Genomic DNA, 13,022 nt, shown 5'->3' with positions numbered 1-13,022 from the left:
AGTAAAAGCGAGCCGTGCCTAGTCGATCGAGCAGCTCATCAATACGAGGCATTGGGTACGCGTCGAATTTAGACACCGCGTTGACTTTTCTATAGTCCACACGGAACCGGACCGAGCCGTCGGCCTTGGGAACCAAGACCACCAGGCTGCTCCAGTCACTGTGGGACTCCTCGACGATGCCCGTTTCGAGCATGGCCTGAAGTTCTTCCCGAACCACCTTTTTTTTTGTGTTCGGGTAATCTATAAGGACGGCTCCGCACTACCACCCCCGGGGGCGTCTCTATGTGGTGTTCTATGAGGTTAGTGCGACCGGGCAGGGGCGAGAACACATCCGAAAACTCGGCCTGCAACTGGGCGACCTCTGTGAGTTGGGTCGTAGAGAGGTGGTCTCCACAGGGGACCGGAGAGGTACGTGATGCCAATGACCCTTTTTGGACCTCCGGCCCCAGCTCCGCCTTCTCGGGAACTACCGACACCAACGCCACGGGGACCTCCTCCTTCCAGAGTTTCAGCAGATTGAGGTGGTAGATCTGTAGTGCCCCCTCCCTGTCCGTTCGCCTAACCTCATAGTCGACGTCCCCGACTCGCCGTGTGACCTCAAAGGGTCCTTGCCACTTGGCGATTAATTTGGAGCTCGACGTGGGCAACAGGACGAGTACCTTATCTCCCGGAGTGAACTCTCTAAGGCGCGTACCCTTGTTGTACAGGCGGGCTTGCCGTTCCTGGGCCTGCTGCAAATTCTCCTCAGTTAGGTGGGTGAGCGTGTGGAGTTTTGCGCGCAGATCCATAACGTACTGAATTTCGTTTTTGCTCTGTGAAGGTCCCTCCTCCCAATTTTCCCGCAGTACATCTAAGATGCCGCGCGGCTTACGCCCATATTATAATTCAAACAGGGAGAACCCCATGGAGGCTTGGGGGACCTCTCGCACTGCAAACAACAAGGGTTCGAGCCACTTATCCCAGTTACGTGCGTCCTCACTTACGAATTTCTTGATAATATTCTTGAGGGTGTGATTGAACCGTTCAACTAAACCGTCCGTCTGTGGGTGATAAACGCTGGTGCGGATCGGCTTAATACCCAGTAGCCCATACAGTTCGCTCAGTGTTCGTGACATAAACGAGGTGCCTTGGTCAGTCAGAATCTCTTTCGGGATTCCAACCCGGGAGATGACGTGAAAGAGGGCCTCCGCAATACTGCGTGCTGAGATATTGCGAAGAGGCACCGCTTCCGGGTATCGTGTTGCATAGTCCACCAGAACCAATATAAAGCGGTACCCTCGTGTTGACCGATCTAATGGCCCGACGAGATCCATCCCAATTCTTTCGAACGGGGTCTCGATTAATGGTAGGGGACGCAAGGGCGCTTTTGGAATGGCCGCTGGATTTACTAACTGGCATTCGCGGCACGCCGTACACCACTTACGGACGTCGCCGCGAATCCCCGGCCAATAGAATCGGGCCATTATCCGGGCGAGTGTCTTATCCTGCCCGAGGTGTCCAGCCATGGGATTAAAGTGAGCCGCCTGAAATACCAATTCCCGGCGGCTCTTTGGAATTAACAATTGGGTGACTCGCTCTTTCGTCTGATTGTCCTGCGTCACTCGGTATAACCTATCCTTCAAAATGGAAAAATAGGGGAAGGATGGGGTGGCGTTCAGCTGGAGTGTCTGACCTTCGATTACTCTCACTTGGTCAAACGTGTGTTGCAGAGTCTCGTCTCGCGATTGTTCCAGTGGGAAATCCGCGAGGGATTCCCCAATAGAAAGAGGAGGGGCCGGTGGCTCCTCACTCTGTCGCGGAGATGACGTAGATGGCTCTGCGACCGCAGCTCCAGCCAAAGCGACACCGGGACCTTCCCCTGTTAACCGGCAGGACCCACTCTTTACTAGGCGTGCCGTTAAACCCCGAAATCCCGGCCAATCAGTCCCCAAGATCAGAGAGTGGGTAAGGCGAGGATTAACCGCCGCCTTCACTATCGATTTTTTTCCTCTCTGAAATGTATGTGGACCGACACCAACGGGTAGCTGTGAATATCCCCGTGCACACACAACACCTTCACCCCTTGTGCTCCCCCCAATGCCTCGTCTTGCACCAGGCTTTGGCGGATCGAGGTCTGATTGTAACCTGAATCCACCAACGCCTGATATGTAGCCCCTTGTACACTTACCGGTATGCAATACGCTCCGGCCCGATCGAGGGCAGCCTCTGGCGCGTCGGGGATCCGCACTACCGCCCCCACTTCCATCGCTGCACACTGTTGCTGCAGGTGGCCCAGTTCCCCGTAGCGCCAGCAAATCGGCCCGGGCCTTCCCTCTGCAGCTGTGTTCTGGGGCTCACTCACCTGAGAGGCGGGGAGAGACAGACACAGAAGGGAGAAATGGGAGGGCACCACGGGTGCGGCGGGCCGGCTGGGGTGGAGCTGGCCCCTGCCTCCGCGGTGGGGGAATGGGGCGAGGACGGGACACGGGAGGGGGGGGGAGAAAGAGAGAGAGAAGAGGAGAGAGATGATGATGATGTCTGCTGTCCTGCCACCGGAACAGCCGCCAGATGATCCTCCGCTAGTCCCACGGTCTGATCCAGCGATGCCGGGCAGTGGCACTGGACCCACTCCGCGGTTCCAGCCGGTAAGCGGGCGATGAACTGTTCCAGCGCCACCTGGTCAATGATTCCCTCGGCGTCGCGATCTTCGGCCCTCAGCCACCGCCAGCAGGCGTCCCGGAGCTGCTGGCCGAACGCGAACGGGCTGCCGACTTCCTCCATCTGCAGCGCGCGGAAGCGCTGGCGCTGCTGCTCCGGCGTGCGCCCCACGTGCTGGAGGACAGCCAGGTGAAGGTCGGCGTATGCCAGTCGGCGGGGAGCTGTAGTGTGGCCAGCTGCGCCTCTCCCGTCAGGAGGGGGAGGAGGTGCGCCGCGCGCTGCTCCATTGGCCACCCCGAGGCTTCGGCGACCTGCTCGAACAATGTGATGAAAGCCTCGGGGTCGTCCTGCGGGCCCATCTTGGTCAAGGTGAGGGGAGACGGGCCCGCGGCCGGGGCGCTGGTGGACCCCGCCAACGCGAGGAGATGCCGGAACGCCTCGCGATCTTCCTGCTAGGCCAGCACCAGGACTTCGAAGCGGCGCTCCTGCTCCTTTCGGAGCGTGACAAGTGCCTGGTGCTGGCTCTGCTGAGCCGTGGTGAGGGCGTGGACCAAGTCCGCGAACGGGGAGGATTCCATGGGGCTGCTGTGTTGGTGCTCCACCTTAATCCCGGGTTTCAGCACCACTGTAGCACGTATCGAGTGTGGGTGGAGCACAAAGGACGGCAGGACAACGCTTGGAGGCAGATAAGGCAATTTATTTTCACAACTTTTCAGTCTAAGTAATCTCATTCATTCATACACACACACTCATCTGGACCCGGGTTGCGCTCCCTCTTCTCTCTCTCTCTGCCTCCTTAAATAGGGAGCGGTTACTGGGAAAACACAGGTTAATTACAGTCAGGTGTAGCGATTCTGCCACTCACCTTCCCCGGCTCCACCCTCCTGTCACAGACCGGCGCTTGACCACGCCCCCACTGCCACAAACCCAAATCCACCAACGCCTGATATGTAGCCCCTTGGATACTCACCGGTATGCGATACGCTCCGGCCCGATCGAGGGCGGTCTTTGGCGCGTCGGGGATCCGAACCACCGCGCCCACTTCCATTGCTGTGCACTGTTGTTGAAGGTGGCCCGGCTCCCCGCAACGCCAGCAAACCGGCCCGGGCTTTCCGTCTGCACCGGTGTTCTGGGGCTCACTCACCTGAGGTGGGGGAGAGACAGACACAGGAGGGAGAAACGGGAGGGCACCGCGGATGCGGCGGGCCGGCTGGGGTGGAGCCGGCCCCCGTCTCCGCGGTGGGGGAATGGGGCGAGGACAAGACACAGAAGGTGGAGGAGAGAGAGAAGAGGAGAGAAGCGTCGACGTCGTCTGCTGTCCTGCCGCCGGAACAGCCGCCAAATGATCCTCCTCCAGCTCGATTGCCTGATCGAGCGACGCCAGGCGGTGGCACTGGACCCACTCCGCGGTTCCTGCTGGTAAGCGGGCGATGAATTGTTCCAGCACCACCTGGTCGATGATCCCCTCGGCGTCGCGATCGTTGGCCCTCAACCACCGCCAGCAGTCGTCCCGGAGCTGCTGGCCGAACGCGAACGGCCGGCCAACTTCCTCCAATTGCAGAGCGCGGAAGCGCTGGCGCTGTTGCTCCGGTGTGCGCCCCACGTGCTGGAGGACGGCCTGGCGGAGGTCCGCGTAGGCCAGCCGGCGGTCGGTGGGGAGCTGTAGCGCGGCCAGCTGTGCCTCTCCCGTTAGCAGGGGGAGGAGGCGTGCCGCGCGCTGCTCCATCGGCCACCCCAAGGCTTCCGCGACCTGTTCAAATAGCGTGATGAACGCCTCGGGGTCGTCCTGCGGGCTCATCTTGGTGACGGTGAGGGGAGACGGGCCCGCGGCCGGAGCGCTGGTGGACCCCGCCGACGCGAGGAGGTGCCGGAACGCCTCACGGTCTTCCTGCTGGGCCAGCACCAGGGCTTCAAAGCGCCGCTCTTGTTCCTTCCGGAGTGTGATGAGCGCCTGGTGCTGGCTTTGCTGGGCCGTGGCGAGGGCGTGGACCAGGTCGGCGAACGGGGAGGATTCCATGGGGCTGCTTGGTTGGTGCTCCACTCTGGATCCCGGGTTTCGACACCACTGTAAGGTTCGCTACGTGTGGGTGGAGCACAGAGGATGGCAGGACAGAGATCGAAGGGAAATAACGGCTTTATTGCCAAACTTTTCAGTCTAACAATCGGTATATTTAATATACACAGAGACACACACGCACTAGCGTCTCGTTCAGCCATCCGCCCTCCTCTGCTCTCAGCTCTCCCTCTTTAAATCGGGCGCGGTCACTGGGAAGACACACAAACAGGTTAATTGCTCTCAGGTGTAGTGATTCTGCCACTCACCTTCCCTGACTCCGCCCTCCTGTCACAGACCGGCGCTTGACCACGCCCCCGCTGCCACACACAGCTTGTAAACACTTTTTGTAGCCAGCTCATCGTCTTTCAGTTCTTACCTGGGGGATTTTCACACATTCGTCTTCGCAAAAGGCTTCCAGTTCTACAAGTTTCTTGGGCTGTCTTGCATGCACTGCTCTTTTGAGCTCTAGCCACAGATTTTCAATGTTGTTTGTCAGGGGACTGTGAGGGCTATAGCAAAACCTTCAGCTTGTGCTTCTTGAGGTATTCCATTGTAGATTTTGAGGTGTGTTTTGGATCATCATCTTATTGTAGGACCCATCCTCTTTTTAACTTCAACTTTTTTACAGATGGTATGATGTTTGCTTCCAGAATTTGCTGGTATTTATACGAATCCATGCTTCCCTCAACCAATGAAATGTGCCCTGTGCCACTGGCTGCAACACAACCCCAAAACATGATCGATCCACACCCATGCTTCAGAGTTGGAGAGGTGTTCTTTTCCTGGAATTTGGCACCCTTTTATCTCCAAACATACCTTTGCACATTGTGGCCAAAAAGTTTTATTTTGATTTCATCAGTACACAGGACTTATTTCCAAAATGCATCAGGCTTATTTAGATGTTCATTTGCAAACTTCAGACGCTGAATTTTGTGGCTAGGACGCAGGAACGGTTTTCTTCTGATAACTCTTCCATGAAGGTCATTTGTTCAGGTGTTGCTGCATAGTAGAACAGTGCACCACCACTCCAGGGTCTGCTGAATCTTTCTGAAGGTCTTTTGCAGTCAAACAGGGGTTTTTATTTGCCTTTCTAGCAATCCAAGGAGCAGTTCTTTCAGAAAGTTTTCATCTTCCAGACCTCACCTTGATCTCCACTGTTTCTGTTAACTGCCATTTCTTAATAACATTACAATCTGAGGAAACAGCTACCTGAAAACACTTTACGTTCTTGTAGCCTTCTCCTGTTTTGTGAGCAAATTATTTTATTATTCAGAATGCTTAGAGGAGCCCATGGCTGTTGATTTTAGGGACAAGTTTGAGGAGTCAGAGAATTTATACAGCTTTGAAATGTGCATCATCTGACCTTTCCTAAAGAAGAATTTGAACAAGCCACAGCTCAATAAGCTAATTAAGGTCTGGAACCTTGGTAAAAGTTACCTGAGAACTCAGATGTATTGGGGTGCCCAAACTTCTGCATGGTGTTCCTTTTCTTTTTTTCACTCTCCAGTTGTACAAAACAAAAATAATACACAAATCTTGCAGTTGCAGGTTTCCCCTGCCCGCTTTGAAGCTTGAATGCATGGTGTTCAAACAATGTAATTGAAGTTCTGACATAATTGTCCGCCTAGCAAAGATCACTGCTGCCAAGTTCTAACCTGATAATTGGTTTGCAACAGGATGTGAGACAAAATTGTGAATGTGCAAACAGAAGAGGAGAAGATCATCAAAGAATGACTTAGTTATTGCAGGAGGCACAGACTGCTGCTCAGCTGTCATGCTATTTGACAGAATGGAATAATTCCCAAATTAATTACTTCTGACTGAGTCAGCTGCAGTTTTTTTTTTTCCAGGTTTCTTATTACCTTTATGCAAACATTCACCAAACGAATGTGGAGTGGTGGGGTATTTGTATGGAATATTTTTTTTTTTTAAATCCGCTCTAAATCCATGTATCTGGTGAATGGCAACATATGATTTTTAACGTTTTTCAAAATTATTGATTGGTTTTGTTTCTTTGCAGATATCATACAAGGCGCAGGAACCGAAATCCACCCCAAGACCGATAGCAATGTTTGCTATCTAAGAGGTGTATAACTGTGACCTGATTCTAATCTCCATTTTTTTGTGTGTGTGAGAGAAGAAATAAAAACATTTATAAATGAATTGCAAGTATGGTGTAATTTTTTCCCCCCAGTGTAATTACTTTTTGCAGAGATGTATGTAAAAAATCCATCTCCATCCAGCCATCCATTTGGGACATTATGGTCAAAAAATACATTTTCTAATTTTATTATTTTTTTGCATTTACTGAACACTCAATGTTTTTTTGTCATGTTTTTAATAAGAATAAAGATAGCATCTTGCTTTATCTGGCCTCCACTGTGGAAAAGTTTAATGATGTTCTGAAGTTCACTTGCATAACATGGAAACATGTATGTATTTAAAAACCAAGGAATTTTTTTTTTTTCCTGGACATGTGTTTCTTTAAATGCAATTGTTGGACAGAAAAACAAATATATTTTTAAATTTTACTCCTTAGTTTCGAATGTTCATCAGTTATCAGACATTTTATTAAAATTTACTTTGTTGTGCCCGCAGGATGTCATGTAGATACACCCCTTATTTTGTACTAAATTATCAATTAGCATAATAGTAATACACAGACAAAAGTTTGAAACTGTCACACAATATCCCATTGATTTATTCAATTATTTGCTTTTTTCATCACATGGAAACGTGTTGACTAGTTTCTTTTTACAGTGAAGATATCATTACTGGCGGCACGGTGGTGTAGTGGTTAGCGCTGTCGCCTCACAGCAAAAAGGTCCGGGTTCGGGCCCCGTGGCCGGTGAGGGCCTTTCTGTGTGGAGTTTGCATGTTCTCCCCGTGTCTGCGTGGGTTTCCTCCGGGTGCTCCAGTTTCCCCCACGGTCCAAAGACATGCAGGTTAGGTTAACTGGTGACTCTAAATTGACCGTAGGTGTGAATGTGAGTGTGAATGGTTGTCTGTGTCTATGTGTCAGCCCTGTGATGACCTGGCGACTTGTCCATGGTGTACCCCGCCTTTCGCCCGTAGTCAGCTGGGATAGGCTCCAGTTTGCCTGCGACCCTGTAGAACAGGATAAAGCGGCTAGAGATGATGAGATGAGATATCATTACTTATATCACATCTGAACAAGTTGCAGATTTACACACTGCATTAAAATGTAATCATTCTCACAACTTGGTTAAATTATATTTTGATTACAATTCAAGTGTTTTTGTGAAACTGACTTACATGAATTAAAGTTCCTCCTTCACAGATGAGTGAAAATATTGAATAAACTTCCTCTTTTTGACTGCTTGGGTTAAAAATGCCAAGTTATGATGACTGAATTGATTATTCACTTAAATATGAATAATATGATACATTTTGGGTATTTGATATGGCAAAATAGGACTGTTTGCAAAATGACAGTGAAATATAAGCAGTATCAGTAATACTGTTAAAAATGACCCTTTCAATAATACATACCGTCAAAACGATTCATTTTCTCATCCTGATCAATTACATTAAATATGTGATTTTCCTGGATATGAAATTTCAATCAATTTCACCTATAATCTGTGAAAGAGGGGCTTTAAATACAAGGAGGCACAGACAGCCGACCATTTCCGTGTTAGGAACGTAAGATAAAATTGTTTATTCCACAGTTGCTCACAATATCAGTTCTTCTCAGCTAACTGTGTGATTATCATTTCTGTGAGGAACTGAAACAGTTAGCGACATATTTAAAAAAAAATTCTCATTCACTCTTTATGGTTACAAGTTCACTCTCATAATAAGGAAGCACAATCTCAGACAGCTGACCACTTCGTTATGAACGTGAGAAAATCATTAATTCTGTTATTTCTCACAAATCACATCAACTTTTCTCAGCTCTGTCCGTTATCACTTCTGAAAGTTCTGAAATGAAATGGTCGGCGATCTTATTGTAATAAAATAATTATTGTTCCCATTTTATGGTTTAAAAGCGCACTATTGTAATAAACGATTAAATGTGGCTGTTTCCATGTTACAAAAGTGTGAAATTTTAAATTCTCTAATTCCTCATAAATTGGTCATCAAGTATTAATGTCAAAGTTATTCGATATGAAATGCCTCAAACTAAGTGGATAATGTGGCCCATTATGACCAAATGTTCAAATCCATCATCGTGGCGAAATGACTGGCCGTAGATTCTATGAAAAGTTCGATCTAAATTGACCATAGTTGCAAAATATTGGCCAAAAATATGCAAACACTACAAAACATGAAAGTAAGATGAAAAAGAAACATTCTATTGCCTTATACTGCAAGACTAAAACAAAACTGTCAACTCACCTTTTCAGTGATAACGTCCGAACAGATCACCCGCATAACAGAAAGACCGCAAATGGAAACACGATCAACTTCTAACTGCTGGAGTGGAAAATTCCTTTCTACACATGCAAATTGTTAATTTGTGTCCTTCCCTGCACACAAACACCATGCTACGGTAAAAAATAGACCACAACTCATTTTCATCTCATCTCATTATCTCTAGCCGCTTTATCCTTCTACAGGGTCGCAGGCAAGCTGGAGCCTATCCCAGCTGACTACGGGCGAAAGGCGGGGTACACCCTGGACAAGTCGCCAGGTCATCACAGGGCTGACACATAGACACAGACAACCATTCACACTCACATTCACACCTACGGTCAATTTAGAGTCACCAGTTAACCTAACCTGCATGTCTTTGGACTGTGGGGGAAACCGGAGCACCCGGAGGAAACCCACGTGGACACGGGGAGAACATGCAAACTCCACACAGAAAGGCCCTCGCCGGCCCCGGGGCTCGAACCCAGGACCTTCTTGCTGTGAGGCAACAGCGCTAACCACTACACCACCGTGCCGCCCACAACTCATTTTATAGCTCAGAAATTCATACAAGACCAGCTACCATCATTACATATTCTGTCAGAAGCATATTCTATACCTACTTTCAGCTTTCATTTTAAAAAACAAAATCGCAGATTTATAACTAAATTTTTATATGGCATAGTGACTAAGTTACTACGTTTGGTGAGGTAGTGACCTTGACCCTGAGGCTTTTCGTTTAGATCAAAACACACGATCGTATTGGTTTGGGGTATGCAGAAAATGGAGTTATTACGGTTATGATTATCCTGTGAGCGCACCAATTCTTAGGTGTATAAAGTTACAACTTAAAATACAATTAGTGATAACTAGACTTTTCAGTGGACTACAACCTTTTGAAGGGAATGCGATGTAGTCAACCATTTATCATGTCCCAGATCAAGCTGCCATTTTTCCAGAAATTTGCAGAATTTTTGCCAAATTCTGAATATTCACATCAAAGATTTAATTTTGTATATTATTTCTTTCATTTTATTTCAAATTTAAACCAACAACATCATTCAAAACCATATAGTTTATTGACTGACTATATTTAGTGGGGTACCCCCACAGTACCCAGTTTCTGAGACAGACACATATACTAGTGCAGGGCTTTTCAAAGTGTGGGGCGCGCCCCCCCTGGGGGGCGCCAGAGTTCTTCGGGGGGGGCGCAACGTGAGAGACAAAATGGATCGGTTTTTAGTACCTAAAGCTACAGTGAGTGAGGAGACAAAGTCTGGGCCAAGCAAAGAAACAGAGCCACCAGGATGTTGCGATTTGCAACTTCAGCGCAAATTCAACCAATCCCCGCGAATTCAGGGCGGTGTTGCAATTATATCCAATCACCGCAACTTTCCTGCAAATTTGACCAATCGTTGGCGTCGTCTTGAGGTGACGTCGACAAACTACCTTCCGCCATGTGTTCAAGAGAAGCAGCATGCGCGTCGTGTTGCCAGATTGGGCGATTTCAAGTTCATTTTGAACATATTTTGGACTGGAAAACGTCAGCAGTATCTGGCAACACTGAAAGTGTGTTATGTTTACAGTTAAGGACTGTTTGCGCTTTATTTTTTTTTACTTAATACAAGAAGTTAATGGATGCCAACATTTTTGCCAAAATGGTATTTTATTTTCCATTGTTTAGGCAGCTTCAGCATCATACTGTGAGATTCTGTTCAAATTGTTTTTTTCTTCTATGAAGCCTGAGCCATTTATTTTATTAGTTTATAATTATTGTTTAATTTAGTCTTCAGGAGAGACTGCCTGCACACAGTACTAGTATTAATAGTTTTTTTTTTCTTACATAAAAGCTGAGGCATTTATATTATATTTTAAGGTAACTTCATGTTGTGCTGTGAGGTTCTATGCACTTTAACTTTTGAACCAACAGGTGCATTTGGATAAGTAAAGCCTATTTTTCTGCATTTTTGTAGTCCTGGTAATCTTTATATTGGTAAAGTTGTTTATAGGACCATTTCTCTTTGTTTTTTTAATCAATAGTTTTTCAGTAATAACTTAATATTTAACATATCACTCAATTTTAATCACAAAAAGAGAAAATCGCAACAATTTCTCGCAACTTTCACTTCCTCCAGCAATGTAATCGCAACAAAAACCTAAAAAACACCGCAACTTTCATCGCAATTTTTTTGGAAAACCCCCCGCAACATCAGACATTTTAGCCCGCAACAATCACAAAAAAGGGCCGCGGAATCCTGGGGGGACTGGAAAAAGAAGGAAGTATGACCACGATTATTTAAAGTTTGGATTTTCATGGACTGGATCTGAAGATGCTCCACTGCCACAGTGTGTTGTCTGCCAAGAGGTGCTAGCTAACAATGCTATGGGATGTTTAAAATGTGTAAAACAAGATGTTTTAAAAAGCACAGATGTTTAAAATGTGAAAAAGAAAAAAATGTGTACAACAACCATTTTTTAAAAATACGAATGGAACATTAAGTATAGCAACAACAAAAAGTGTAAGGGGGCGCTGTTGTTTATTTGCTCTCCGATGGGGGGCTGACTCTCCCACACTTTGAAAACCCCTGTACTAGTGCATCTCAAAAAATTAGAATATTGTGAAAAAGTTCAATATTTTCCATCAGTTATTTAATAAAGTGAAAATGTTATATATTATAGACTCATTACACATAAACTAAAATGTTTCAAGCATTTTTCTATTTTAATTTTAATCAGTATGGCATACAGTCAAGTCAACTTTATTGTCAAATATGCTATACATGCTTGACATACAGCACAGATGAAATTTCAGTCCTCTCTGACCCACGGTGCAAACAGGCAATGCAATAAATAAAAATAGAATAATTGAAAAAAACAAACAATATAAACAGTATGAACACTAGATAAGAACTAGACATAGACAAAACACTCAGACAATATAAACAGTATAAACACTAGATAAGAACTAGATGAAGACTAAACACTCAGACAATATAAACAGTATAAACACTCTAGATAAGAAATAGACATAGACTAAACACTCATACAGTGGTGGCTGGTAGTCTTTCAAACAGGGGAGGCTGGTTGGTTATGATATTTCCAGATTTTAAAAGAAAAACCATCAATTTTGCCCATACTCTTGCCTCTGATCTGGCTGATTGTTGGCAGGGTGACAAACTGTGAAATAACAGGTTCTTTTGGCCCATTAGCCTACTGTCCAATATACATGATGGTGGTGTTGGGGGGGGGGGGGTTATATTTTAACATTTTATATTTTAAAATTGTGGCATGTTGTTTAAAAATTGATCATTATTGAAAGCAGCTCTTTGTCAGGAACCTCAGCAGTAACAGCAGAGTGTTCTGGAATAGGCACAAGCACTGACCTTGGGGAGCCAAACATAGAGCTGGGTGCCACACATTTCATTCATTGATGCTTTCCCTATATTTTACTTATTTTGACTGAGAAATGTTTTATTGACAATTTTGATAACCCTTCACTTTTAATCCAGGTCTGTAGTGTGAAATGTTCTTGGCTGTGTTTTTCTTTAAAAGTGTTTTCCAAATTGTAGCTGTGTTTAATTCATATCCAGAAAAATATATATTCCAATATAATATACTCAGCATAAACATTTTAAATAGATTCTATATTTTTGGTCCATCCATGACATATTACTAAAGTAGCCTATTTACTGTTGTTGATGTGGGTCACTTGCTGTTAGCCAATTCACTTTCTCGTACCAGGAGAACTGAAAGGAACGAGTATTATTCCCTACCGTTTTCACCAAGTCAATTTGAGGCGTTGGTCTACCCTGCTCTTTAATTTTAATTTTTTCCTCGAAAGGAACACTGGCAAATGGCTTCACCAAAATTAAATCAGCAATGCTTGGCATCCGTGCACAGCTTTCTTGCTAGCTGACTAGCCCCCTCAAGTTCAAGTTCAGTCACTCAAACA

At 46.4% G+C, this 13,022-nt stretch overlaps 1 protein-coding gene across 1 annotated transcript in view; it reads left to right on the top strand.

Annotated features, from left to right (window-relative positions):
- The window catches only part of mrpl42 (mitochondrial ribosomal protein L42), a 112,256-nt gene extending 105,400 nt beyond the window's left edge, over nt 1-6,856 (top strand). The window contains exon 6 of the mRNA XM_060902738.1: nt 6,714-6,856. Within this exon, the coding sequence (XP_060758721.1) occupies nt 6,714-6,759 (46 nt within the window). The 3' untranslated portion in view covers nt 6,760-6,856. The remainder of the gene's footprint in view (nt 1-6,713) is intronic.
- Nucleotides 6,857-13,022: the final 6,166 nt, after the last annotated feature.

This window comes from Neoarius graeffei, chromosome 21 (genome assembly GCF_027579695.1).
Source record: "Neoarius graeffei isolate fNeoGra1 chromosome 21, fNeoGra1.pri, whole genome shotgun sequence".
NCBI lineage: Eukaryota > Metazoa > Chordata > Actinopteri > Siluriformes > Ariidae > Neoarius > Neoarius graeffei.
The sequence above is the reverse complement of the archived record's forward strand: the minus strand, read 5'-3'. Positions and strand labels throughout refer to the sequence as shown.